This window comes from Habropoda laboriosa, unplaced genomic scaffold (assembly GCF_001263275.1).
Source record: "Habropoda laboriosa isolate 0110345459 unplaced genomic scaffold, ASM126327v1 scaffold212, whole genome shotgun sequence".
Taxonomy (NCBI): domain Eukaryota; kingdom Metazoa; phylum Arthropoda; class Insecta; order Hymenoptera; family Apidae; genus Habropoda; species Habropoda laboriosa.
This window is the reverse complement of record NW_017100509.1, coordinates 1822442-1849630: the sequence shown is the minus strand read 5'-3', so window position 1 is coordinate 1849630 and position 27189 is coordinate 1822442. Positions and strand designations below refer to the sequence as shown.

The following is a 27189-nucleotide window of genomic DNA, read 5'->3' as shown; positions in this document are numbered from 1 at the left end:
TTCTCTGTTGCACCGCGATTCACTTTCTGCCTTGCTCCATGCACGTTCATCCCTCGCTCGCTTCTCTTTCTCTCATTCAGTTCATCCTGCACACGTTCCTGTGTCTCTTTCTCCCCTTCTCGACCTCTCTGTCTCTCCTTCGCTTCATCCTGCGCACGTTCCTGTGTCTCTTTCTCTCTTTTTCTCTTTCAGTTCATCCAGCACACTTTCCAGTGTCTCTCTCCCTCTCACCTCTATCTCTCCGCGTACAACCCTCTCAACCTCTCTATCTCTTCTTCCCCCGAGTTCACCATCATCGCCCTTTCTCCTCGCAGAAACGTCCGAAAATGGATTCTCTACCTGGTCGGAATGGTTTTCGAAAAGTTTTGCTAACATGCGGCCATCCAACGGGCCGCTGCCCCTCTTCTTGCGCCACTCGTGCAAACACACGCAGTTACCCTGTACGTGTCAGTCAGTGAACACGTGTGTGCGCAACTGGATACTTGCACACACACACACAGCCACACCTGACAGGTATTACGATGATAGATACGCGCGTACCACTTTTTCTTCTTTTTTTTTTTTTTCACTTCGCCACATCCCTCCCTGCCGCACCACGCGAGAGCTGGATCTCTTCCGGTCCTTTTGCAACTGGCTGGCAGCCAGCCAGAATTCACGGTGCTACCACGAACCAGGACACTGGAGTTCGACGTTGTAGCAGCATCTCCGTGGGCCAGCGCCATTTCAAAATGAATTTTTCTTTCCTCTATTCGACTCTTTCTCTCTGTTCCTACCCTGCGCTCGCGCGCGTGTGTGTTTTTCTGTAACCGCGCGGCTTACCCGGTCAAACGAGGGCACGATAGCGAAGTTCGAGCCAGAGAGGACCGCGCGCGGTTTGCTCAAAAGGATTCGTTTTCACGAGAGAGCATTTTTCCCCTGGTCGCTTCTTTGCGATCGTTCCTTTTTTTCTCTCTCTCTCTCTCCCCCCCTTTTTTTTCGTCCTTTGTTCCTTTCTGTTATTCTTTTTTCTCCCTCCGCCATCTCTCTTTCTCTGTCCCGTTGCTCTTTCTCTCTTTCTCCGTCGTTTTTGCCCCATTTCACGTTTTTTTTTTTCGTCGTTTTTTCGAACGATTAGCCGTGGAACTTGTTTTCGGCATTGGCGAATGGGCCGATGCCTGGGTGAGCGATGTTGTGCTTACCGATCGGCTACAGTGCGGGAGTAATTCGCTGGTCGGGACCGTTTCATTGGGATAGTGGAAGAAGTTTGATTAATATTAAAGTTCGAGCTGATTAATTTCGGTACGGTTTGAATTAGAACCGCAGCTAATGGTTATTGATAAGCTTCGATTTATCGTTCGTTTTGTTGGGTTATCGGCAGTGGGAGCGGGGAGGTGTGTAATGAAATTCGATAGGCTGGTGGGTGATAGAGACTTCTGGGGGTGAGGATGATTATTGTTCGAGGGAGAGGGTTAATTTACGTACGTTTGGGAGATGCAAACTTCGAGGATATTTGGTTTCTGGATTTTCTGGAGAAGTCATATCTTTGGTTCTGGATTTTTAGCTTTCCAAATTTCGTTCCAAATTTCCAACCTCTGTGAAGATATTATTTCCGAAAGTGTCCACTAAATAAAATTACCCGTAATTCTTATTTCTTTGAAATAATCAAATTTTTATTCTCTGCTTCCAAATGTCCAGTTCTTAAGATACTATTTTCGAAAATATCCACTAAATAAAAACACTCGTAATTCTTAGCTTCTCAAATTTGGTTCGAATATTATTTTCAAAAGCGTCTAATTCCGAAGTAATCAAATTTTTATCTACCTCCAACTTCCCAAATTTCCAACCCCTGAAACAATATTGTGACGTCGGGCTAAATAAGGTACTCTAGATATAAGCCTCACATGTAACCGATAGCTTAAGGCTCCCTTATCTCCTACACTCCTTTCTCCCCAAAACAGCCTCCCAAACCTGACACCTCACACGTTCCATAATTACCGCATACAAACTCGACTGCCACTTCTCACAACTCCTATCACATAAACATCCTCCCAAATTCAGTCACAGGTTTTCCATGCCTCCTATCTTCCAGACATCCGCTTAACCCTCTATGGGCCGAATATTTTTCTCGACTGTAAAAGAGTTTATGTTACGTAAAATTAGCAAATATCGACCTATAAATACAGAATAACAGTGAATTCAGCAGTTTCGACAATTTTATCATAACGAATACATATTGTAACTTTGAAGTAACAACGGTTATCAAGAAAGTTACTGGTTAATAAGGAGACATTGTACAACAAGACGTTTATGCCATTTTGTGGAAGAAAGTTCAATTATTTAATAAAATATCGATATATTAGTATGTGACTTGAAAGTTACACGGGCCCATAGAGGGTTAACCAGACACAACACCTATCTCACATAATATTCGATCACAGCTTATCTCCCAAATTTCCGCCTAACTCAATACGCAGTCCGAGCATCCCCACGATGCCCCGCGCCTACACTCAGACCACATAAAAAGAGCCTCGGACTAGGTCTGTTCGTTCATTCTCAGTCGGAGCGCTTCACGCTCCTTCCTAAGTCACCTACGTTCTAGCATTACCATAAGTTTAAGTTAGTGTTAGTATTGTAATAGCCGTAAAAATATATACATATACACATACACATACATTTAGTGGTTCTTTATCAACACCGTAACCAGTCCACGCAACGAACGTGTCTTCGTGTCTTTCGTCGCTGTCGGTGTCGTGGCGGGCCGATAAGGATGGCTGTCCTCGGAAAGCGGGGAGACACTTGAGATCCGTTCCGAGGGCAGCCAGGGTCCCGACCGACGAAGTCGTACGAGCGACATCAGACGTCTCGTCTGGATTTTCAGAAATAGAGGATTTCAAGCGCGAGCACGAGTACGGTTATTTTCCCGTCACCCACACGTTCATAGAGACCACGGATCCCGGTTAGACGCGCGGCATACGTACCGTGTGAACCGAAAGATTGCCGATCGTCAAAGGCCCTGCAAGTTCCCTACCGGGAACGGGGACGTGACAATATCATTTTAAAAAACCTTCACTAAGTAAAAATACCCACAATACAGAATTCTCCAAAGGAACCAAACTCTCCCTGCACCCTTCCAAACTTCCAGCATCCCTTACCCTCGAACGCTTCATCGTCAACACGAAATCGTCGACAGAACTCTCTTCGAAAGCTAGAAGAACCCGAGGGTCTTCGAGTTTCCCCGCGGCAGAACGTTATTTCACATTCGTGCCGGAATAAATCAGCTCGCGAATTATATCGCGCGCGGAGTGAAAAAGCAAGAGAGGGTGGGATAGCCGAGAACTAGGAGAAGAAGTAGGAGAGAGAAAGCGGTACAATAAAGCGATCGTTTCGAGAGGTGCATTACGAGCCTTGAAATTCTTTTCGGCGGCGCCACGGTTGCCGAGCTGCACGAGCTTTACGCTCCAGTCGTGTGTAAAAGATACGTTCCAACACGGCCCCTCCTGTTAAAGGGATGGCTCGTTCAGAGGGTCCGTTGCATAATCGTAAAGAAACAATGTTTCGAGACTCGCAACACTGGTCTGGAACACGAGGGGCCACCCCCATTTTGCCTCGCCGCTTCCGTGTTCCGGCTTCCTCCGCTCTGCGACCAGGAAGCAGCTTTAAAGCGTTTCAAATTAACGCGACCAGGCGAGAAAAAGGAAAAAAAAAAAGAAAAAGGAAAATGTTAAACGGTCCACTTTGGACGGGAAATTAATTAATTCACGGGCTACGTAGCCGGGAGTCGTTAAGAAAATATCTGAAAACTAATTAGTAGAATTTGTTCTTTTTTTTTTTTAATTAACCTGGAATATTTTCGTGTCGCCCGATGCTTCTCCCGTTGATTGTTTAATTTTTCATTTAATATTCGCACGATTTATAATTGTGCGCTTGGTTATAGGCCGTGTTTCATTGTGTAGGAGGTGTGTACAGGTGTGTGTAATACGGCGGAATATTATCGACGACGTTGACGTTTGAAATTCATACGAGAATGGTTTGATTTTTTGAAACTTCGGTTCCATTGATTTAATTAGTCGTTGGGATTACAGGGTCGCGAGATTCGGGTACTGTGCCTCAGCTGGAATTTTGAACCCTTTCGTTAAGACAGAAGTTAGTAAAAATTTGTATTTTTAAAGTAAGATGGAAGTGTGTAAACCAGATTCAATAAGAACTAGAATAGACAATTTACTTCGTTCATTCTTTTCGTAACTCCTCCATTTCGTACCACTCTTACTATTCAAAAATCGTAGAGAAAAGTAGAAATTCACATTTACATCCCTTAAAAAAAAGAACAGAAACTTTTCCTCCAGCAATCGCCTCTCAAAAAAGTTCCCACAATTTTGCCTATTTTCCTAAGCCTCGCTGTGCTGTATCCCTGTAAGCGTTCTCAATTACAACCACACGTTGAATCGTCTTCTGAAATCGCCAAGAAACCTCCAGCTGTTTAAAAGAATGCCGGAAACAAAGAGGAACACATGTTACTTCCCTCGTTTTTCTCCGCTATCCGCGGAGACCGGACAAAGGTTGTCCAAACTTCGGCATAGTACATTCTCCCCGGATCGACAAAAGAACAATCGATCTTTCTCTCGTCGCAGTTGGACACGTTCCCGTGACATCGGGGAAACCTTCAAAATTTCCCGAAAGCGTGCAACCAGCGAGAAAGAGGGGCAGAGAAGAAAGGAAAGAAGAGAGAGAAAGAGTACGGTGGTAACAAACGTGTGCACCATAGCTCGTCTGTAAGAAGGGGAGAGGCGAGCCTTTTGTGGAGGTTCCATAGAGGGCTCGTACGTTATCGCAAGTACGTAATCGTAAAGACTTAAAGTATAACGCCGTCGGGTCCTTTCTTTCGGCGGAAGCTGAGTGCCGCCGCCGCCTCATCATCCTTCTTTTCTTTATCCTTGTCCGTCTTTTGCTCTCCACCCTCGATTCTATCGTGGTCCACGGGTGTTCCCTCGACTTCACAGAAGAATTTCAGGGTCCAATATAAAAGACAAGAAAACGCTGCCAGAAGCCAGGAAGCGTAGGGCCGTGTGGCGGACGAGAAATTCTTTGTGAATTTTTCAGACTGCAATGAATTACTCGCGATAGTGGCCCGAACCGAGCTGGTCCGCGGCTAGGGGGAGAGATAGAGCGAGGGAGCGGAGAGTAGCGGAGAATTGGAGCACGAACTGTAATAATTTGACGAGCCACCACCGCCGCCGCCGCCGCTGACGCTACCTTGCTTATTTATTTGCGACGCGACGCCGCAACGACGGTGTGTTACCCGTGAATTTGATTTCATTTCGCTTGGCGCAGGAACGAACCGCGCTCCTACGCGAGGATCTCGCGATTCGGGGATCTTTGTGGGATTGACGTTGGATGGCGGATTTTTTGGGGGATTCGATGAAATTGGTTTGAACGAAAAGGAAACTTTCGAGTTTGTCTTTCGCGATTCGGAGGTCTCTTCGCTGGAATTGACGTTAGACAACGGATTCTTTGGGGATTGTCGCTTTTGAACGTGGTGGTATCGAGACTTGTGTTGGATGAAATTGGTTTGAACGAAGAGAAAACTTTCGATTTCGCTTTCCCCGATTCGTCGTAGTCAAAATATCACAGGTGTTACCAAATAAGGACTTCATTTCTCTTATCTCACAACGTGGTGCCTCGACCCTCTCTCCTTTCTTTGCTCTTCACCTCTCACTCACACGTCTATTTTGACGCACAGTGTCATGGTTTGCGTTGAAAAATGAAAAATCGAGGATCGAAATTTAATTTTTTTTTTTTCATGAAAACGATAGTCAACACTCTTCCAACGTGAAAACTTCGTGACTTAGATTAGATTAGATTAGTGAGCAGAGATTAGGTATAATGATATTATAATGAAGTGCAGTAATTACTCCTTTCTAAGTCTAATATATGAAAGGTTTGATTAAAACAGAGACATAAACTCGTGTATTTTGCATCTACTGTAGCAAATGCAAGTAGCACGAGGCACAGAAGAATCTTCAAATATCCGAAACAATTTTTTCCACCTGCAGTGAAAGGGTTAATGAATTGACAAATGGAATCAAGGGAAACTGTTGAATGACTCTGGCAATTTAGTTATGGTTACTATTTGTTAGTTTAATTGAAGTGTGGTTTGGTTCACTTATAACTGTACTGTGGTCGAGCTTCACCTGATTCGAATCAAAGTGCTTGACGGTTGGAATTTCACTGCTACCTCGCCCCAGGTGAAATATTCTCTTTTATATCGTTGAGTGTAACAGTCGAAATAGTTATAGAAGTATTCATAGAGAAATTAACTATGATCATTTCGAATATTTTACGTTAATTCGTATTAATTTATGATCTCACTGTTAAATCTCGCATTAATTTCGTCAAATTTACAACGAAATCACTGTAAAATAAGAGCTATTATTATTCATGGTACCATCTAACAGTAATCACGATTTAAAGGTCCGTTTAAAGGCCCAGCGCAGAAGAAAATATGGTATTAAAATTCTTCTGTGCAAAGAATATTTGACAGCGAATGAATACTCGAGATCTAAGTATTACACCGTGATTAGCGAGATGTATAAGAAATTAGGCAATGAGATCTCCGATTACGCGGCAAAAAGGGGTTAGCGCATCGAATCCTTTTGAAAGATTCCGACGCGTCAGCGTCCGTGGCATTCGCGTGTCTTCGGTCCCTCATTTTCGCAAAGTGTACGTCGTAGTTTCTTCAAGATCCAGTTTCAGAGTCAAGGACTTAAAAGCAGCCGTTCGATGAAGTTCGAACACGCTGAAAGTTGGACACTTAAGCGTCGTTTGTCGAGGCAGGCACCGCCGCGTCGAGCCGCGTCCAGCTTTCTCCCATGCAAGAACCAGATCGTCCAGAGCCATTAACGTTAAAACGTTTACTTTCGACAGTTGGGAAAGCAATCAAAAAGCGGCTGTTCCCGGGCATAAATGGAGCGATTCGACGTTCTACCGCGAAATTTCGATCGAAATGTAGGCGTACCGTTTCAGAGGGAAGTAGGCTGTCGAGAGATTCTGTGCGAGGAGTGAAAAAATTGCGCTTTATTTAGAAAATTCTTCGAGTCTCTTTGACGATTTTAAAAGAATTTAAGTTCAGAAATGTTAAAACTTAAATTTCAAAAATTTGTCATTTTATTGAATTAAGGTAGAAATGCGCAAAGGGCAGGGAATTAGGGTGAAAACGTGCCAAAGGTCGCTAAGAGCACAGCGCGAGAATATATTCGAAACGCCTATAGGCACCAAGGACACAACGCGAGAAAATTTTCGAATAATTCTACAAAATTAAGGTTGAAATGCTCAAAGGGCAGGAAATTAAGGATTAAATTAGTTTGAAAATGTGCCAAAGGTCGCTAAGAGCGCAGCGCGAGAATATATTCAAAACGCCTATAGGCACCAAGGACAGTACTAGAAAATTTTCAAATCGTTCTATTAAATTAAGGTTAAACTGTGCAAAGGGCAGAAAATTAGAGATTAAATTGAGGCGAAAATGTGCCAAAGGTTGCTAAGAGCACATCGCGAGAATATATTCGAAACGCCTATAGGCACCAAGGACACAGTCCTAGAAAATTTTCAAATTTTACTGAATTAAGGTTGAAGTGTGCAAAGGGCAGAAAATGAAGTATTAAGTTGAGGCGAAAATGTGCCAAAGGTCGCTAAGAGCACATCGTGAGAATATATCCGAAACGCCTATAGGCACCAAGGACACAGCGCGAGGAAATTTTCAAAGCGCCTGTAGGCACCAAAAGCGGTGAAAGGGTTAATTGGCGTTCTGCCTGTAAGCTCTAGTTTATCGTTCGCATTTATCACTCGACTTCTAATATTTCGAAAACTCGAGTTTGATATAGCCTCGCGGATCGGATTAACGTTGGAAAAGCTCGGCGAGAAAGGGACGGAGCTAGGAAGTTGGTCGAGCGGCATATTTAATTCGTTGCAACTTTCTCGCATTTAACACGCTACTACTTGCACGCGGACACGGAAACAATTTAATTCCCGTCGACCGATAATCTGGCCGAAACAAAGGCGCGAACGCTAATTTCATTTCGCCCCATGACATCAGCCGTTCCGCCAGACATAATCTCTCTGATGAGCGTGCAGCGACCGCCGCAGCGGCAAAATATTTGAATAGACATGCCATCCGCGATGTCGCGCTCAACTTTATCGCGTTCACGATGCTAACGTTATTCAGCTTGCTGAAAACGGTTTTCCGTTGCCCGAAATATGCCGTTAACCCGCGGTTTTTACAGGTCCTGTGTTTTCTCTGTTGACCTAAGGTTGGAATTTAAGTATCTTCTTTGTAAACTATCTCTGAGATTTGATGAAATCGAATTTTTCCTTTTGCTTCATTTGATTGTGTTGCTTGTATACATTGTTTTTTTTTTATGAATGTGTAGATTTGCTCCTTAAAATTATGGCAATTAATATTTTCGCACTCTGTACATTCTACTGAAGAGATTAAATTTTCCAGAGTACAGTGTTTTAATAGAACATCTTCGTTCTTCCTAAACCCCACGCGTATTTTGTGAAGAAACATTTACATAAAATTGTCTGTGAACTGAAATGCACCACGAATAAGAAACATCTCTCCAAAGATCATTCAAATATCCTTGCAATCGTAGAATTAAAAAAACACTACAAACACTCTGTGCTATATTAATTTTGCTCATCCCCTAGAATCGTGACAATTAATGTTTCCACGCTCGGTAATTCAACTGAACAGTCTAAAACTTCCAAAGTGCAGTGTCTCGGTACTTGCATAGATTGTATAAAGCTTTTTCTACAAATGTGAAAACTCACCCCCTAAAACCCCGACAGTTAATGTTTCCACACTCGGTAATTCAACTGAGCAGTCTAAAACTTCCATAGCGCAGTGTCTCAGTGCTTGCACAGATTGTATAAAGCTTTGTCACAAATGTGAAAATTTTCACTGTGAGTTTTTGCACTCAGCGTTTCAACAGAACATCTTAGCTCATCTTAAACCCGAACTACCATTTCCAGAACACGCTGTTACATATCCATTCGAACGAAATCGATTCCGTTCGGCTAATAACGCTCACTAGAGGTCCGGTATGATATAGAGAAAATGAATTAAAAGGTTAATTTACCTGATAGTCCATGTAGTTCCCGTAGCCCATGTGGTTGCAGGTGCAGGCACACGCCTGGATGTGCCTCCGCATGTCCAGCTCGACCTCCTCACCGCAGAGACCTCTGTTCGCAGCCATCATAGTTTCCCCCATACAGTAACCGCTGGTGCAATACATCCTCGGATCATTCTGGTCCAGGTAACTTCCTCCCGTGTCGTCGTAGCCAAGTCCGCTGGCGCACCTGGAATCCGAGGTATATCCCACGCGAGATTGGGGACGCTCCTCGTATCCCAGTCTGGACTGGGGCCGATGGAAGGTCGGAGGTATATCCTGCGACATGGAGAAGGTTTCCCGATAAGCTCCGTTCGCCTGGTGCATTATTGAGAAGAGAACGAGACGAGAGAGCGGGGTATTGTGAGTGAATTGTTGGAGAGAAAGGGTGGATGGATTTAGAGGGCTCGTTTATAAGTCATCGGGAACCTGACTGTTTTGTATTGGGATGGGTTTTGGCGACGTAAGATGGTAGGTGGAGTGTTGGGGTGATGGTGTGGTTTAATTTCGTTCGGGAGAGAAGCGATGGGTGAGGTAAACTGATGATCTGTGGTCGGAAGAGTGGATTTTGTGGAGGATGGGGATTGGAAGTGTTTCGGGGCAGTTGCATTTCTGTTTGTTTTGATTTTTTGGTGATTTGTGGAAGAGAGTGCGAATTTTGTGGATGATAGGGATTTTGAGTGTTTTGGGGCATTTGCAAAGTAACGAAGATTGCTCTGAATTGCATTTCTACTTATTTTAACTTTCTTTATTCGATGATTTGTGGAAGGGAGAGTAAATTTTGTGGAGGATAGAGATTGGAAGTGTTTTGTTTATTTTAATTCTTTGCGTTTGGTGATTTATGCAATTGAGAATAAATTTTGTGGAGGATAGGGATTGTGAGTGTTTTGGGGCATTTGCGAAATGACGAAAATTACTGTGAATTGCATTTCTACTTATTTTAACTTTCTTTATTCGATGATTTGTGGAAGGGAGAGTAAATTTTGTGGAGGATAGAGATTGGAAGTGTTTTGTTTATTTTAATTCTTTGCGTTTGGTGATTTATGCAATTGAGAATAAATTTTGTGGAGGATAGGGATTGTGAGTGTTTTGGGGCATTTGCGAAATGACGAAAATTACTGTGAATTGAATTTCTATTTATTTTAACTTTCTTTATTCGATGATTTGTGGAAGGGAGAGTAAATTTTGTGGAGGATAGAGATTGGAAGTGTTTTGTTTATTTTAATTCTTTGCGTTTGGTGATTTATGCAATTGAGAATAAATTTTGTGGAGGATAGGGATTGTGAGTGTTTTGGGGCATTTGCGAAATGACGAAAATTACTGTGAATTGCATTTCTACTTATTTTAACTTTCTTTATTCGATGATTTGTGGAAGGGAGAGTAAATTTTGTGGAGGATAGAGATTGGAAGTGTTTTGTTTATTTTAATTCTTTGCGTTTGGTGATTTATGCAATTGAGAATAAATTTTGTGGAGGATAGGGATTGTGAGTGTTTTGGGGCATTTGCAAAGTGACGAAGATTGCTCTGAATTGCATTTCTACTTATTTTAATTTTCTGCATTTCATGATTTGTGCAATTGAAAATTAATGTTTTAGAGATTAGGTACAGTGAGTGTTTGGGAAGCATTTAGAAAGGGATTAACAAGATGTTGCGAGTGTTTCGCGTTTTGCGAGAATTGCATTTCTGTTTATTTTAATTTTCTGCGTTTGAAGATTTGTGAGAGTAAATTTTGTGGAGGATAGAGATTAGAACTGTTTTGGGGCATTTGAGAAATAACGAAGATTGCCCTGAATCGCATTTCTATTTATTTTAATTTTTTGCATTTGATGATTTGTGCAATTGAAAATTAATTTTTTAGAGATTAGGTACTGTGAGTGTTTGAGAAGCTTTTACAAAGTGATTGACAAATTATTGAAAGAAACGTAGATACTATGATACAGCATAACTTGCAAAAAGTACCAATACCTCACAGAGTAATTTTAACGAACTTTCAAAAGAACATACAGTGATAGTTTTATTTATTATTTAAAGAAATTTTTTAAAATGAATCCATATTAAAATAGAAAGCTAAAAAATCTCGCAGCTTGAGAAATAACTCCACCGTCGTCGGTAACGTTGAGATTAGGTTGTTCCCTCGGCTATCGCTATGTAAGAACATCGAATGATGTCGTTATACGAGAGAAATATGTATTGGCGAACGTGCTGGTTCGAGGACAACTGATGTAGTGGTTTAATGGTTTGTGAAATATTGGACGATGAAGGCGTTAATGCTGGTTGGTTAAGTTAGCATTATACGAGGATTTATGCTGCCATTTCGATGAAGGTTTAGGGATAGGGATGTAGGGAGTTGAGAAGTATTTGATTTATGCTGGACTGTTTGCGTAGACACTCAATGGTTTGCGAAATAATTAACGATAATGGTCTTGCTGTTGAGCACACTGCGGTATTAAATATGTGTGCTTGCCTGAAGTAAGTCGGTAACTGAGCGGTTGTGCGCTCACAACTATGTCATCATAATTTTATAGTCTCGTTAAAAGTACTTCTGTATACTGAATTAAAATGGAAACCTATGAACACTGTTTTAAATGTACTATCTTCTTTTTTTAAATACTTGTTCAAATTATCGTACTCATTTCGAGTTTCAATTGTAACTTCTATTCGCAGGAACTTAGAAAAAAATGGGAGAAACTGGGTAAAAATGCTTCCTTAAAATTAATCGTTGGTTTCACAGAAAATAGAAAACAAAGAATGAGAAATTCGTTCATAGAGAGAAGAAAAAAAAATGGGAAATTCGTTCCTAGCGGAAAAGAAAGAAAGAATGGGAAATTGGGTAGAAATACTTGCTTAAAATTAATCGTTGATTTCACAGAAAATGAAAAGAACAAAAAGTGAGAAATTCATTTCTAGAGAGAAAAAGGAAACGAAAAATGGGAAATTGGGGTAGAAATATTTATGCGTTACTTAGAAACCGAATTTCACGGTTGTATTTCACTTTGATCGCTGTAGTTCTCTTTTCCTTGCACTTTCAGTCACTTACATCCACCCGTCTACCCTCTAATTTAATTAAATTGAACGTCAGCAATGTTCTCGTCAAGTTCGAAGGTTCCTCCCGGATATGTCTTACGGATGATAATACCGTGCACATTCCGTTGACCCACATCGTTCGAATTCTAATCAGTCCTCATTCCGTATGAGTAATCTGCTACCCTATAATTCTTCGCGTTGAAAAGCTTCCGAGAGGCAACGGATATCGATTTCAATTTGGAAATGGTCTCGAACCGTGAACGACGAAACAGCGTTCTCCACGGGAAACTTTTGGCCAGGCTTTGTTCTTGGGAAATCTACCGTGGATGACGATGAACATATTCTTTACAAAAGCTCCTCGTATCTTATCCTTACACAGAACATTATTCATTTGTTAGATATTTCTATGCTTCGTGTGTATCGTTCGGTATTAAAGTAGACTCGGCTGTAATTTTCATCCCCCTCGACGTTTATTCCAACGTTCGCCAATGAGAGTTCTCATTTTTCGACTGTTTTTCGAGTGGTTACGATCGGAATTGGGGTAATCGTGGAATTTTTCTCAAGTTTCCATTTTTGACAATGTGTTTTTGGCAGTATAAATGAAAATCATACCTATTTTTCTCGAGCCTACATTTTTTACCATTTTTTCGAGTCATGCCAATAAAAATTATACTATTTTTCTCAAGTTCTCATTTGTGACAATTTTTTCGAACAATATTAATAAGAATCATAGTATTTTTCTCAAGTTCTCACTTTCGATCATTTTCTGGCATAATTCCAGTAAAACTTATATTTTCCTCAAGTTCTCATTTGTGACAATTTTTTCGAACAATATTAATAAAAGTCATAGTATTTTTCTCAAGTTGTCACTTTCGATCATTTTCTGGCATAATTCCAGTAAAAATGATATTTTCCTCAAGTTCTCATTTGTGACAATTTTTTCGAACAATATTAATAAGAATCATAGTATTTTTCTCAAGTTGTCACTTTCGATCGTTTTCTGGCATAATTCCAGTAAAACTTATATTTTTCTCAAGTTCTCATTTTTGACAATTTTTCGAATAATACACTTCTCTTGACAAGCTTCCAAATTCTGAATAGATGAATATTAACGTTTGGAGTGAACCGAATAACACGAGTTTATTTACTATTATCACATAAGGGATTTAGCGAAGAAGGGTCGGTCTCCCTTGACCATTTGAAACTCCTCGTAGAATTCGGGGGATTTTCAAGACAGAGTCGACAATGGATGCAAATTAGCGAGTCACAGAACGGACTTACGTGTGATTGTTTCAACAATTGTCCGGGCTGGATTCAGACTCAGCTTTCCACTCGAATCTCGAATTCAACTTTCCACCGTGGCTGCGAGACTGACTTCGCGTAGGTAAACACCCAAGTGACAATTTACGTAGACCGTGTCGCTTCCGCAACATTGTCTCCACCCTTTCTACTATTTTTCTGCAAAACTCCGACAGTCTTTCCCCAATTATTCGCAAATATTCTTATGCTATCCAACAGTACAACTATAACTTAAAGTTACTTCGAAATTTTAAGTTCTCATATTTAGGAAAATCCAGGAAAAAATACAGAAAGAAGTTTCAATCACAGTAAAGCAAATTTCAGAAAAATCGCGGTCGATATTTGAATCTTAAAAATTTATTTCGCCTTTATCTTTGGATTAATTACAAAAATCTAGAACGTCCAAGCTACAATTAACGCAATTTGGCAGAAAGTCTGCCAAATTCTAAATTGTGATAAAATAATTTTATAAGCAAAAAGGGAATTATCTTAGTTTTTCCAAGTTTTGAAAGAAGTTTTATAATTTCAGTTGTTAGATTAGTGTCGACACTAAACAAATTCCAGTTGACACGCGTGCAAACTCATTCCTAATTCCGCCAGTTCGTTTCCCTTAAGCGCCGTAATGGCGTATCGATTTGTCATTTGGCGGAACGAAGGCAGCCCCGTTTCCTCTTTGGAAACTAGCTTTTAAGAATAGCAGCGAAGAGACAGCGAAGAAGAAAAAGGGAAATCGGTTCGATGACCGTCCCTCCGCTTCAACACCGGCCGACAGTGAAACACTTGAGAGGAACATTATCGATCTCTCGCGACTCTTTCACCATCGATGTTCCTCTCTAACGTTGGATATCGTAACGTTACAAGTATCGAGAACCGTTACGTCTATTGTTCCCCGAGAAACGGTAATATATTTTTTAATTCGGGCGAAAAGCCTGTATTGTCGAATCAGCTGCGCGAAATGTGCAACTTTTATCTTCGTGCCTGAAGATTAATCGCGGTTTCTCCTGGCAAATTTAACTAATTGTTAGAAACGAAAGGACAATTTTGGGCGAGCAAAGAATTTGCTTCTTTTTGAAAAATTGTGAAAGGCGGGAGAAATATGTGTGTCGTGTCAAAGGTGGAAGATTTTGTGGCAAGAAACTGTGCGTTTTATTCTGAGTAATCGAAATAAATTGTGAAAGACAGTAAAGTATATATTATTAAGGATGACAGATACATTTTGCAGTTTATATTAGATATTGGTATTTTTAGGATTCAAATATTTGTTTAATTTTTGAAGTAACTCTATCTCTGTGATTTTACTATTTTCGTTTCGAAGCAATTTTTTGGTAAATCTGATTAATCTTATTTCGAGTAATACAAAAAAATGATGAAAGGTAGGACAAATATCAAGGATGAAAGACAAATTTTGCAATAATATTTTTACGGTCCAAAGATTGACTTCATTTACGAAGTAACTTCAACGATTTTACCGATTTCACTGCTTCGATTTCAAAGGTAGCGATTAATTCAGCAATTTTTTTTCACGATTCTACGTAAAGCAGGTGTAATTACCTGCTGTGAAACGAAAGAGTAATTACACGATCCCATTTTCCATGAATTTACATAGGGAAAGGTGAAAGATGAATATCGGGATGAAAGGAACTTTGTACATTTAATGCTTTTAGATATCGAAACGATTCTTTCATATTTTCTCACACTTCAGTGAAAAAAATTCTTCGTCAAAGAAATCTTCGTGGAATCTTACTCGTCGAAGAAACATAAATTTTAAATCCTTATATCAAATTTTCCAAGAAAAAATTTCACGTATTTTCTCTTCCGTGGCCGATAAAAAATACTTGCCAGACGAGAAATACAAATTTATTCCGAGTCAAGTAATTTTCAAGTCCGTCGTTTTCGATAATATAATTTAAGAATCGCGGACTGGGACACACGTGGCTCAATGTTCGTGAAATTTACGATCAACAAACCGAACCGAGCCGAAGGACAAGTCCTCGACGCGTAAGGGACGCCATTTCTAGTTCGACTTTCGTAAACGTCGCGTCACATTAGGCTTCTGTGCTTCGGTGGATAATTAGCGGTGGTAGAAATGCAGTTTAATTAGTGCGTTATCGTGTGATAGATGTGAGTGACTAGTGAATGTGCAGAACGAGGAAGAGGAAGCTGCTGCATTGCGGAAGTGAATGGCGAGGATGGGAGGAAGCTCTGTAGATCCAGTTTGGTTAGTCGTCACTTCCAATTTTGTATTCCTTTCTTTGCGTCAGTCTTGTAATCACTGGACGAAATACTTGGGATTACTTTTGAATTTAGAAAAATTCAGAATTTATTAATTTTCTGAATATATTACGCAATAAGAATTTTGATAATATTTACAGGATATTAATAAATTCTGAATTTTAAGTAAGTAAATTAACTAAATTAATTGTTAGTTAATTTAAAATTCAGAATTTATTAATATTCTGTAAATGAATTGTTAGTTGATTTAGTTGATTTAGTTACTTAAAATTCAGAATTTATTAATATTCTGTACATATTATCAAAATTCTTATTGTGTAATTAGAAAGGCTGTTACACTAATATTGCACAATGTGTGACATACGTATTAAAATGAACTGTTAGGATGACTAGTGTAGTAATTATATTAATCGACTAAATACCGAAGATTAAGCTTCATCCTGAAGAAAAGGTATGGTAAAAGTGTGTATACTAATAAGTAATTTATTGAATGAACTGAATACATCAGTTCAATTCGAAGGAAGGCAGAGGTGGAATCTAGAAAAAATTGAGGAAGCCAGTTAGTAGGAATTTTTTAGGACTCTGTTACTGTATTCGATGATTCATACATATGTAGAAGCTAAGAGAGACGTCGAACGTTTAACAATGTCCTTTCGTAATGTTTACTATACAGACGTAAACATCTGAAGGACTGAGCGTAGCTTCGAACGTGTTTCACAGTGAATATAAGACGGTAGTCGAATGTTTGATAAGGGACGAGTTTGAGGATAAATGTGTGTTATGATATGTGTCTATCCGAGAGTTCGCTCTAGTTGCTCTCGAGAGCAGTGTTTACCTCTCCAAAGGCACGTTCGATACTGTGTGCGTATGTGCATTGATAATTTCACTCTCGAGAGCAACTCGCGGTAGTTTTAAGGTACATTCGTGTCCATCTGAGAGTCTTTCGCGATAGTTTCTCTCGAGAGTTCTCTCAGTAATTTGTGTACTGATTGATTTCACTCTCGAGAGCAACTCGCGATAGTTTTAAGGTACATTCGTGTCCATCTGAGAGTCTTTCGCGATAGTTTCTCTCGAGAGTTCTCTCAGTACTTTGTGTACTGATTGATTTCACTCTCGAGAGCAACTCGCGATAGTTTTAAGGTACATTCGTGTCCATCTGAGAGTCTTTCGCGATAGTTTCTCTCGAGAGTTCTCTCAGTACTTTGTGTACTGATTGATTTCACTCTCGAGAGCAACTCGCGATAGTTTTAAGGTACATTCGTGTCCATCTGAGAGTCTTTCGCGATAGTTTCTCTCGAGAGTTCTCTCAGTACTTTGTGTACTGATTGATTTCACTCTCGAGAGCAACTCGCGATAGTTTTAAGGTACATTCGTGTCCATCTGAGAGTCTTTCGCGATAGTTTCTCTCGAGAGTTCTCTCAGTACTTTGTGTACTGATTGATTTCACTCTCGAGAGCAACTCGCGATAGTTTTAAGGTACATTCGTGTCCATCTGAGAGTCTTTCGCGATAGTTTCTCTCGAGAGTTCTCTCAGTACTTTGTGTACTGATTGATTTCACTCTCGAGAGCAACTCGCGATAGTTTTAAGGTACATTCGTGTCCATCTGAGAGTCTTTCGCGATAGTTTCTCTCGAGAGTTCTCTCAGTACTTTGTGTACTGATTGATTTCACTCTCGAGAGCAACTCGCGATAGTTTTAAGGTACATTCGTGTCCATCTGAGAGTCTTTCGCGATAGTTTCTCTCGAGAGTTCTCTCAGTACTTTGTGTACTGATTGATTTCACTCTCGAGAGCAACTCGCGATAGTTTTAAGGTACATTCGTGTCCATCTGAGAGTCTTTCGCGATAGTTTCTCTCGAGAGTTCTCTCAGTACTTTGTGTATTGATTGATTTCACTCTCGAGAGCAACTCGCGATAGTTTCACTTTTAAATGGACAGGTACCCTTACTCTCAAATGAATACGTGCCCTTATTGTTAGTATTCTAATCTCGAAATTCGCTGTTCCGTCGAATTCGACTATAAAAAATTGGCCACCGTGGAAACTCTGTATAAATTTTCGTGAGAAATATTTTCGCTTATTTATTGAAACAGCGGAGATTACTCCATGAAAAATTCATTCATTTTCACTTGACATTCACTGCAAATCCTTCGAATAATTTTAACATTGCAAGTCATATGTATACTGAACAAATTTTCTTGTATCTTCGTTCCAAAAATCTTCCGAGCTCTTTAACAAGTGTTTCCCAAAAGTCCTCGATCCCAAAAGGGTTAAATAAAATTATTCCTGCAAAATCCATCCACGAATGATTCCTTTCACTTCAAACTCCCCCACATATTCGACTAATTTCAACCGCCAGCATATTCAACACACAACAGCCAAATTAATTTGCCATCCAATCAGTCGATCAGTCAATAAAATCGTCTTCAAAGCACAAAGAAAAAACAAGCAATTTTATTCCAGTCTCCAATATCCCCGCAATTTCTCTTGGAGATTAATTATCGATAACACACTCTCACGGAGGATCCGGAGGAACATTCGTCATGCTTTCTGAGCGGAAAACCCGCGGACCGCTCGAATCCCGTATTGAAAGCGAGGAGTAAAAAGGGTAAAAACAGATGATCCCGCGATATTTCAGAGCTCTCTCTCCCCGAGCGTTATCATCGTTCATCTTTCCCCTCGCTCACCGGGAAAAATTAGTCTCGATATCGCGGCAGATTCTATCAAGCGTCACGCGGAAAAGTTGGCACGTAAGGACGATCCGTTTTGCCTCGACAATCGTCGATAAAACGCCCCGGAAGATGGAAGGACGACGTGTACGTGCGGCTATTTTCGCAGTTACGCGTCGAAATTGCATCGAGGGAGAATAGGGGAACCCGGTTTTTGGGCAGGTGGTTGCGTTTCTCGTTGGAATAAACGTTGATTTATTCGTGCAAGCATTTTCCAGTTGCTGCTGCTTTTCTGTCCGACTCACGGCTAGCGCGTTCCTTGAATTCCTAAAATATGGCGAGGAGAGAGAGAGCCTGGAACGAGGAAACTGGGCCAAATCGATACCGGCCAAATATACGTACAGCGGAAAAAACGTTCGAACTTGAAACGTGCACGCCGCGAATCAATTTTCCGGGGGGGAAAAAGAAGCTGGAACGGCCGTTCGGAAGACTTTTAGGTAGCGCGAGATTAGGCTAGCCATGATGAATTTTGCGTACTGTAGGCTGCAATTTTTTTATTTTTTTGAGGTGGAATTTCTCGTTTGGACTCTAACGCTGGGTTTTGTGAAATGAATCATTCATGTTTGGTTGGACTAATGGGAATTGCTCGAGTCGATACTTGAGTCTTGCTGTGAATTACATTATTGGCCAAAAGTTTGGAATCACCGAATTTGTGTCAGTACTGAAGCTGCTGGTAATTCTTTGTAGATTGGAAATTGACGTCGTGGAGATCAATTTACCTCGTTATAATTACACAGTAATTTACGTAATTTCGATTGATTTGAATGGTAAACATTTTTAAATTTGCTAACTTTTGTTTGGATGCGTTGCACAGGGATCTGAAATTTTTGGCTCAAAGTTTCTGCAGTGAATGTTGACGCTCGAGCTGTTTTTAATCTTAATCCGAGTAGAAATCTGTCGACTCTCTGTTTCACTGTGATTTGAATTTGACTTTCTTCCGAATTTCGTTTTACTCTATCACTTACGTGAGTCACTCAGAAGCCAAAATGATTAACTCCCCTTTTTAACATCCTTCCAACTTTAATACCAAAGCACACACTCGGTGCTTAATTTTTCCCAAACAGAACAAATTTGGCAAATTCTACTTTACTAAGTTAATCACTTTGCCTTCTCGGTGTCTCGCGCGAAACTTTCGTTTGTCATTGGCTAATCGTCTCGGTGCTTAATTTTTCCCAAACAGAACAAATCTGGCAAATTTTATTTTACGAAGTTTGTCACTTTGCCTTCTCGGTGGCTCGCGCGAAACTTTCATTTCCCATTGCCTATTCTCTAAGCGGTGGATGCGCTAAATGACTAACAAATTTTAGCAGATCGAGGCATCGTCGAGTTACAATAAGGTCGCAACAGTGAACACTACGAGTTTCCTCGTCGAAAACAGCTCTGTTTTCCGCTTGAACAACCACTCACTCTTCGATGCCTCGAACTATTGCCACGCGGTCGATAGGGGGTATATAGACGGTGTTATTACAGTTCGCGACGATGATCGTTGTTAATGACACGTATTCGAAGCAGCGCTGCCACTTTGCTGGACAATTGGGTCGGAAAGGGGAGGGTTGGAGCGAGGGATGTGCACGTGATTGTATCTGCTCGTTTGTGATTAGGTGTTGCTGTAGAAGGATATGCTTTGTGCAAATCAAACGTCGCTGTTTTTTTTTAACAGCTAAAATTAGAGGGTCGATGTGGTATATTGAATTTTTCTCTATCTAAATTTTCATACACAAATTTGTCGCGGTAGAGGTATATTGAATGCTAAACAAAAATTTATAATGCAATTGTTCGAACATTACCATTCCACGTGATAGATTATCAGAATATTCCTAATTTTACCCAAGTTTCTTCAAATTTAAACTTACATAAAAAAAAGAAAATCAGAATATTCCCTTATTTTTGTTTATTTAAGTTTCAATTTGGAAAAGCTTGGATAGAGCTGGTGATAATATAAATTTAGCATTTGAAGAAGGTTTTATTTAGGAATTAAGATTTAAACCTGTTGCAGTTAGATTTTCTAAATATTGACAATAGTAGATATCAGACAATTTTGTAAAAAATTCTTGCGTTCAATAGAAAATTTTTTACTGCCCAATTGATACAATACAAAAAAAGTATGAATCTTTTCTAATTTAATTTATTCGTGCTGTACAAAGTTTGTCTAATTTCATTTATTTACGCTACATACAAAGCTTTCCTAATTTCATTTATTTACGCTGTACAAAGTTTCTCCAATTTAATTTGCAAGGTACTGCACGAGAAAATTTCTCACCGACAGATAAAACATTCACGGTTGGATCAATTGAACTGCCTTAAAATTGATCCGTATATTGTCAGGTGAATTCTTCGAGTTAAAACACGAATTGAAATACGTCAGTGCACCTCGGAACGATCGTTATTGTCAGTGACAAATCTTTCAGCCGTTGAACGTAGTGATACACTTCACTTGACAACCGGGTCGTGAAATGGGAGGCTATAGAAAAATAACGATTTTTTCCCTACTTTTTGGCAAATTTCTTTTTCCTTCGTTTTCTATTTTTTCTTCTTTTTTTTTTGTTAAATCGCTATTGGAATAGCGTTATGACTTTTCGCGATGTATATTGTTGACAGTGACAAATATTCTGATATTGGATGTAGCAATGGCAGTACAGCTGACAACTGGGTCGTGAAGCGGAAGAATGGAGAAGATTGTGATTTCTTTCATTTGGACTTTTATTCTTTTTTATTATTTAGAATAGAAAATGACCGTAGATGAGAGTATCTGTTTCCAATAAAAACGAGACGTTATCGCGTTTGTATAGCATTAAGCAGCGTTGCTCTTTCACGTCAAAGATAAATTACCATTCTTCCTTTCGAAGAATTATTTCGAGACTGAAAAGACAGAATTGTTCAGGAGATACATTGTTTTTTGTTTAAATTTCGAACTAGTTTCAAGAATTTTCTGCGAGTATTTTTGGTTTAACTGATATTCGGAGAAAAATTGTCGAACATCCCTTGAGACTCAAGTGAAGATATTTTAAAGGGTGGAATAAATACCGAGAAAATTCTGAATGAATGGAAATTTTGAATGAATAAGGAAAACGTGGAACGTTGAATAGGTAACCATCTTTTCCATATGAATGATTAATTTCGTTTCACTGATATCTCCTCGTTAGAAATTATTCTGTAAGAACGTAGTTATCTATTCGATTCTTACTAACTTCGATTTATTTTAATTAGTAATCACAAGCTGGGTGTGTATTTTTGCCTCAAATAACGTATTCTCCTTTGTTTCACTAATAAATTAGACAGTTAAATTTCATTCCAGCGTTTAGTGTTTAATAAACTAATAATTAAGTGCTTCTAGTGTATTGTGCAAGTGAAAAGAAGTACAAAACGACACGCGAATATAGCTCTTTATTCTATGTCCAAAACCAATTGACCCCTCGAGGCTACTCAGCTATCAGTAACGTCACAAGTGGCCTCTTCTTCCATAATTTCAATACACACTTCAACTATTACCTGATGCATTTCGCGTCTATGAATTCCTATTCTTCCAGACAATCTGCGAAACAAACGCTTGGAATATTCCAAACAACGTATATACTTGTAATTTCTACTGAAAATAAATCGAGTTTGATAAACGTAGACTTGTTGAAATTCAATTCACTATGAATATATTAACGAATCGATTTTTCCTCTGAATTACGTTTTTTTTTTTTTTTTTTTTTAGGAATTTATAATAATAATTGGTTCGGTGGAAGTTTAGGGTCGTTGTACGTTGTGATAAAATTGGGTAGAACGATTTATCGTGCAAAAATAGAGTTTTTCGAGAAAATGGATTTTAAAAATGCCTTCGCGTTCAAGAAAATGCATTTTAAACATTTACGAGGAAGTATTTAAGTAGGTGTAAATATAAACCGTGGTGTTAGGATAATTTCATTGATATTAGCAGGATAAATAGATTGTAAATAAGGTGAAATGACGACAGAAGCCTAATTGCGATATCACGTAATTACAGTTTCTAATGAGGTCTATTATGCAAGACTGGGCTGCTGAATTTTCAGAGCTGATTTTCTCGTCGATAAGTGAGAATTTCACGCTTTAGATTTATTTTTGAGTAAAATCTTCCGGATAGAATAAAAATATTCTTAAAGATCATTCGTTCGTGAATGTTAGAAAAGTCCAAAAAGCGAAGGCTTGAGTGGGCCATGTGCAGTCTTCTGCTGCGTTTCCCCCTCCTAGGGATAGTTCTGCCTCAAGGCTAAGAAAGGCCATATTGTCAAGGGGGTCCTCTTGACTAGGTTTTTCAGGAAAGATAGAATTGTATCAGCACTCGTACAGTATAGTTCGAAATACAAGCATTCACTCTGTTTAACCGCCCACATTTATATCTTATTCCACCGCTCACCACCGTTATTCTGACTGATTTTCTCTTACATGAAATTTTCGCATTTATCCTCTAATGAAAATTTTGTCTGCTTTTTGAAAATTTCGCATTTATGCTCTAGTGAAAATTTTGTCTATTTTGTGAAAATTTCGCATTTATGCTCTAACGGAAATGTCTATTTTGTGAAAATTTCGCGCTTATCGGCACAATTAAAAATCAAATTAAAAACAAAAAAAAATCCACGTTCCTCCATTTTACCCTAAATAAAAAGATCCACGCTCCTTCGCTTTACCCCACATAAAAAGATCCACGTTCCTTCATTCTACCCCAAACAAAAAGATCCACGTTCCTTCGTTTTACGCTAAATAAAAAAAGGGAGAAAAAGGACAGAGGCAAGAGGGAATTTCTTCGTCGTTAGAATTGAAAATTTCTGGCGAAACAAAACGTTCTTGTTCATTAAAGAATCGTCACTTGGCTGAAACGCACGGGAGCTTAGGGGAACGAGGGACACGCGGAGAATATGTAACAGTGGGGATAGTTCGAGTTAACGACGTGTTTCCATGAAACGCAGCCACGTTAATATTCCCAGCTCAAAGAAATATGCGCATATCGTTAATTTTAGGTGCAACGAAGTATGTATACGAGTAGTAATGCTCGCTGAAGCGGGGATCAAAGAAACACGGCCACGCGCATGCCTGGTCAGGAATTTCAAAAGGGAACGAGGTTTCATTGAAAGAGAGACGGCTGAGAGGGCGGTGGACTAAAAGGAGATGTATGAAATGCATCGTGTCGAGATGCAATCTCCTATTATTTTCGGGACCAATCAACGTTTCACCTGCGCGATCTCGAGTTATGCGTAAATCGGTTAAACGATCTCGAGAATCTCTGACAGGATTTTGTCGATCGACTGGCGTTAATTGCTACGTTGATTTTTCTTGAGCTCCTCTTTCAAATTTTTGGGCGATTTTAAACGTCATTTTGTAAGTTTCTGGCGACACTCGAGAGAGAAACGATGAATTCGTTCGACGATTTCTCGTGGAAATTGTAATTGATAATATTTACTGGAAGTGAATGAAAGTTAAATTATGCAGTCAATGATTGAACACTTTCTCGAATCACTTGTCTGAGAATTTCTGACAAGATTTTATCGATCAGTTAGCAGTAATTATCGCTTAGTATTGAATTGTGTTGATTTTTCGTCTTTCAAATTTTTACACCGATTTTAAACGTCATTTTCTAACTTTTTTTTATGAAACTCGTGATAGACGATGAATTCCTTCGACAATTTTCCATGGAAATTATAATTGATAATACAGTAAATTCTCTACAAGTGTCAGTCAGTTTGGATTCTACAAGTGTCAGTATAGATGATCCTACGCCTAGGCTGCGTCATTGCTGCGTGTAACGCTACACCACTCGGTTTCTTTTACGAGATTTTACGGCTCCACAAATCATAATAGAAAAATATAATTTCTTTAATTTTACTTTTTTTCATCTGAAATTTTTTTTAACATGTTGCTGAGATTTTTCTGATGAAAATGAGATCAAACACGATATAATTTGAACAATGTTTACTTATTAATACTTATTGAGTAATTAATTTAATGTCGGCCTACCTCCACGATTTTGGGATAAAAAAACGTAAAATTAAAAAAGTTGGTGTTTAAATCGCTTGGTTGCCTCGACTCACGTTTCATGCTTATCTTTTATTCGCTGTCCTTGTCTACGTTCGGCAAACTACAAAGGCGAGCGTGAGGCTCGAAAACGTAGTCCCTGACTCTACAAGTGTCAGGTTTAGGTTCCTTGCGGACTGACACTTGTGGAGAATTTACTGTATTCAGTAAAAGTGAATGAAAGTTAAATTATGCAATCTATGATTCAACATTTTCTCAAACACTCGAAGCACTTGTCGATGACTCTAAAATATTTTCTAATTCTTTAGCGAAACTCCTAATTGACGATGAATTCATTCGACAATTTTTCGTTCACCGGAAGTGAGTGTAAGTGAAATTATGCAATCAGTGATTCACAATTTTCTCGAATCACGTGTCGATTACTGGCGAGTAGACCGGTGCAATAATCGCGGAACAAATTAGCCTCAGGCGGGCGAATTAATATCCTAATTACGAGCGTTTCAGGGACACTAATCGGCCGCGTATGGTCGATGTAAGTCTTTAATGTTGCAGCAACTACGCGCAACACCAAGTCTTGGAATTAGTTAAGCTGAAATGGCTCATATTGCTGGCGTCAGACTATCGAACAAAGTTACCTGCTGAATCATCAGCGGCTTAAAGTTTCTCTTCTCAGCACTAATTAACCCGCTCCTTTTCCCGGGTCGCTTCCGTGGGAAATTTCATTTTCAACCAACAATAATCGTAAATATTAAGAACTAGAGGCTTGCTCGTTTGCCATGCCACAAACCTCGTTCCGTTCTATCGGGCCAATTAAAGAAACCTGCGCCACGCCTCAAGCCGAAAATTAAATTTAATTAGCGCGCCTGTGAATTGAAGCATAATATTAACGTGGCTAGGGGAGAACGGGCACCGAGGTGTCGATAATTCTATCCATTTCTTCTCACACTGACGTTCTCCGTGTCTATCATAGTATCGACAGATTTTTTAATTTTTCTTTTTATCAAATATTTACGTCAGTTTGAAATTTTTTAATTCACGGTGTAAGGAAAGGAATAACGGGGTAAGAGGTAGAAATTATTGGAAACTCGTGTGATATTAACTGGTAGACAGAGTTCGAGGAAGAATATCCACGAACGTCGATCTGATTCCTGCAATTTCATATTCGACACTTTTTGTCGTACTTTTCCGAGGAGGACTAATTCAATTCCGGCGAATTCTCGTTTTATATCTAAATCTACGATTTTCAGGCTGTTTAAAGTGACGTTTTTTTTCTCGGAAATTTCTGTCTAAGTTTGTCGTTTGAATGTCTCTTAAACGCTGCTTTCGGGTATACGTGGTATATTCCTTGAAATTTCGTATCGGGACAGATACAAAGGAGATTTAATAGTGTTTAATAATGTACCGTTGCGTGCACTGTGTACGGCTTCACTGATATACTTAGGGTTCAGGGGAAATAAGAAGCTATATATTATCGGGTCAACTGATAAAGTCCGAGTATATGTAAAATGAGTTGTTCGTATTCTTGGTTTTGAACTTTTAATATCCGATGCATTGTTTTCCATTTTTATTTAGATATCGTTGTAAAAAGAATTTCATATAAGGCAACCATTGAGTGTCTGCACTTATCGGTACACACAGAGTTCGTAAATTTCTCACTTCTCTCTCCCAACAGTTACGTACTCTAGATTAATCATCGAAGAATTACCAATTTACAAATTCTACTCTGTCTAGCTTTTCACTGTACCTCCGCTATCCTTATCAAGTGACGACACAATAGTCTTACCAAAAAGTAGAACTCACAATTTTCTTATCCAATGTAAAAGATTAATCTAAACTATAAAATTCGACACGATCTTACGGAATGACCCAAAATCACCGATCAACAGATGAAAAAATGGTCATCCTTTGGAATTGACGTGGTGTAAAAGTAATTATTACACTAAGGTTCCTTAACAAGAATATATTTATTTAAATGCGATAACGCTTAAACTATTTTTAAAGTGTAGGCGACACGATGCACGTGGTAAGAGTGTCCACGACAAAAAGCCTCCCTTAAGCAACAAGAATATATTTATTTAAATGCGATAACGCTTAAACTATTTTTAAAGTGTAGGCGACACGACGCACGTGGTAAGAGTGTCCACGACAAAAAGCCTCCCTTAAGCAGCCCCTTTTTTCCCTGGGAAAGTCCCAGGAAGTGGGAGCGCGGGCCTACATTGCCAAGGCGATACTCTTGTCCTCGAGGACGAAGAAATTCAGAGATGTTTGGAAAAACATCTCTCGACTCTTCGCCTCGAGGGCCAAGAGTCGCCAGGCCTAGGTGTGTAGGCCCCCCGTGGCGGTCGCCACAATCCTTATCAGTTTTCCCGGAGATACATCAGACGGCACTCTGATCCCGCCTAACTAAATCCACTATAAAAATCGGTGCACGTACCTGGGAATAGGTTTCATCCTGATAGGGAGTCCTGCGATGACACTCGTCGTAGCACCTGCCGTCGTATCCGCTCGGGGGCCGTGGGTACGGATCCTGGACCGCAGCTGCGGCTGCACAGCAGTCCGGTATCTGTGCCTGGTAGGTCTCATACGGACACTTATCAGGTTGTCCGCCGGTTCGCGGCACCTGGTGCACACGCTCCTGGGGCCCGGTCCCGTAACCAGCACCTCCACCGGAGTGATGCATCGTCCTCCTCCCGTCGATCACCACTGTACGATCACCTCGATCACTGCATCGTCGCGATCGCGTCCACTAACGACGCCGCGTTCCTCGTCTTTATCGC

At 39.8% G+C, this 27189-nt stretch overlaps 1 protein-coding gene across 1 annotated transcript in view; it reads right to left on the bottom strand.

The window, feature by feature from the left end:
* LOC108576248 (dipeptidase 1-like) overlaps positions 1 to 27092 on the bottom strand; it is a 153536-nt gene extending 126444 nt beyond the window's left edge. Inside the window, exons 1-2 of the mRNA XM_017939207.1 lie at positions 26847 to 27092; positions 9111 to 9419 (exon numbers count right to left, since the gene is read on the bottom strand). Of these exons, the coding sequence (XP_017794696.1) occupies positions 9111 to 9419; positions 26847 to 27092 (555 nt within the window). The remainder of the gene's footprint in view (positions 1 to 9110; positions 9420 to 26846) is intronic.
* Positions 27093 to 27189: the final 97 nt, after the last annotated feature.